This window comes from Physeter macrocephalus, chromosome 19 (genome assembly GCF_002837175.3).
Source record: "Physeter macrocephalus isolate SW-GA chromosome 19, ASM283717v5, whole genome shotgun sequence".
Taxonomy (NCBI): Eukaryota; Metazoa; Chordata; class Mammalia; order Artiodactyla; family Physeteridae; genus Physeter; species Physeter macrocephalus.
In genome coordinates, this window is record NC_041232.1 from 75,888,778 (window position 1) to 75,891,658 (window position 2,881).

General features: G+C 43.4%; 1 protein-coding gene across 4 annotated transcripts in view; it reads left to right on the forward strand.

The window, feature by feature from the left end:
• Positions 1-178: 178 nt before the first annotated feature.
• Positions 179-2,881, forward strand: part of LOC102986432 (ovalbumin-like) — a 22,005-nt gene continuing 19,302 nt past the window's right edge. Inside the window, exon 1 of one of the 4 annotated variants that reach the window (XM_028480708.2) lies at positions 179-327. In XM_028480708.2, coding sequence (XP_028336509.2) covers positions 203-327 — 125 coding nt within the window. In that variant the 5' untranslated portion in view covers positions 179-202. Of the gene's footprint in view, positions 328-386; positions 417-2,881 lie in introns of those variants that run through there. The other 3 variants (XM_024133966.3, XM_055080728.1, XM_055080726.1) reach the window with 3 other exon arrangements.

Genomic DNA, 2,881 nt, shown 5'->3' on the forward strand with positions numbered 1-2,881 from the left:
TGCCCTCTGGTGGATGAGGCTATCTAAGAGGCTTGATGGGAGGGACTGGTGGTGGGTAGAGCTGACTGTTGCTCTGGTGGGCAGAGCTCAGTAAAACTTTAATCCACTTGGCTGTTGATGGGTGGGGCTGGGTTCCCTCCCTGTTGGTTGTTTAGTCTGAGCAACCCAACACTGGAGACTTCCTGGCTCTTTGGTGGGGCTAATGACAGACTCTGGGAGGGCTCATGCCAAGGAGTACTTCCCAGAACTTCTGCTGCCAGTGTCCTTGTCCCCACGGCGAGCCACAGCCACACCCCGCCTCTGCAGGAGACCTTCCAACACTAGCAGGTAGGTCTGGTTCACCGCCACTGTCCTTGTCCCCATGGTGAAACAGAGCCACCCCCCCACCTCTGCAGGAGACCTTCCAACACTAGCAGGTAGGTCTGGTTCAGTCTCTCCCAGGGTCACTGCTCCTTTCCCTGGGTCCTGATGCGCACACCACTTTGTGTGTGCCCTCCAAGAGTGGAGTCTCTGTTTCCCCCAGTCCTGTCAAAGTCCTGTAATCAATTCCCACCAGGCTTCAAAGTCTGATTCTCTAGGAATTCCTCCTCCCGTTGAGGGACCCCCAGGTTGGGAAGCTGACGTGGGGCTCAGAACCTTCACTCCAGTGGGTGGACTTCTGTGGTATAAGTGTTCTCCAGTCTGTGAGTCACCCACCCAGCAGTTATGGGATTTGATTTTACTGTGATTGCGCCCCTCCTACCATCTCATTGTGGCTTCTCCTTTGTCTTTGGATGTGGGGTATCTTTTTTGGTGAGTTCCAGTGTCTTCCTGTCGGTGATTGTCCAGCAGCTAGTTGTGATTCTGGTGTTCTCGCAAGAGGGAGTGAGAGCACGTCCTTCTACTCTGCCATCTTGGTTCCTCCTCAAGATATACACTACTATATATAAAATAGATAAACAACAAGGACCTACTGTATAGCACAGGGAACTATATTCAGCATCATGTAATAACCTATAATGGAAAAGACTCTGAAAAAGAATATATATATACACGTATATATACATATACGTGTATATATATTTATATTTGAATCACTTTGCTGTACACCTGAAATATTGTAAATCAATTATACTTCAATTAAAAAAGAACAATTTTAGTAAAGAAATGGAAATTAATGTTTATTGAGAACCTAATAAATATCAGGTCATTAAAAAAAAATCCTTGCCATATATACCTAAATTAGGGCATTCTGGATGGGAGTCATTCATTGCATCATGAAGCAAATGCAAGAGCCATGGACCACTAGATGGGTGCAAGTTCTGTGGAATTAGGGCTCCAGGAGTGACCACATACTATGATCTGTTCCTTTAAACATCTGGAACAATAGGCAGGGACACACACCTTCACTCCTAGCTATTAATTAGAGCCTTTATAGGCAAGCGACTTCATAGGCAAGAAAAACCAGCAATGTTCTTTTGTTAATAGCACAGAAGCCATTGAACAATGCCCAGCCATTTCTTTGCAAATAATCTTCTGGTTCTGTGAACAGTCAACTAGTGAATTATTAACTGTTTTTTTCAAATATATCTGTTCTTTGGGACTCTGGAGGAACAGAATTTACATAGACGAATCACTGTGAAGATGAGTCTCTGTGAAGTTGATAGAATTCTTCTTTCATTGCAAACCCTTCTTTTCCTTCTTGAATCCAAATTCTCCTCAGGACTGTATATGAGAGAAGTGAAGTTCTCTAAATTGGTGCAACTCTGATTCAAGGTATGTTTCTTTGAGGCTCTAGAGAAGATTTTGCATCATTTCGAAGTCCATTTCTCTCCAAAGCACAACAAATACTGCCCTTTCCCCCTTGCTCAAGGGTCTCCATGCAAGGCAACTGCTCAACAAATAACACCATGTTTCCTGTATCCCTTTACCCAGAAGGGAGGACCGCTAGTGGCAGTGCTTCAGGGAAGCGAGTTGGTTCTCTGAAAGGCCAAGGTTTCCTTGGGAATATAGTCTATGGATCCATGATGTCTCTTACTAATGTTATACGTAATTAGATAGTTTCAATTCTTCCCTTCCCTTTCTGAGACATAGTGGAACCATAGGGCATTTTTCTACTGGCTCGTGTGCCATTTCCTTTTCACATTCATTAGGGTAAAGCCAAATACTGCCTAATCAAGAGGTAAGGTGGGCATTTGCCCATTTTGTTTTGTGAAGATCATAATCCAAGTTTTTGTTCCTGTGTGTAAAACAATTTTATAAAATTCACTGTAAAGTTATAAAAGGAAAACTATTGAATTTGTTTCCTGTTGTAACCAAGTATTTGGTGTCTGTTTTTATGTTACCTACACAAATCAGGGGTCATTTAATGGAAATACAAAGGATCTAAATTCTGGCTTTTTCCCCCTTTTTTATTGCCTTGAATCTTTTCCTTCCATTAATTAGCCTCTTCTTCCTCTGCATATATTTGCAATTTGGACACTGTCTTTAAAAATCAAAAGCCTTGGGGCTTCCCTGGTGGTGCAGTGGTTGAGAGTCCGCCTGACGATGCAGGAGACACGGGTTCGTGCCCCAGTCCGGGAAGATCCCACATGCCGCGGAGCGGCTGGGCCCGTGAGCCACGGCCGCTGAGCCTGCGCGTCCGGAGTCTGTGCTCCGCAACGGAAGAGGCCACAGCAGAGAGAGGCCCGCGTACCGCAAAAAAAAAAAAAAAAAAAAATCAAAAGCCTCTACCTTTATGCGTGTAATTGGATAAAAAGATGCTCTAGGACAAGCACCTGGATCTCACTTTAATTGCTCCCCATTAGTGTTAGCTAATAATTTGTTGGGAGGTTCTTCACAAATAAATAAAAAATATGTCTATTTTTAGAGAAAATACTTTTTTTTTTTTTTTTTTTTTTTG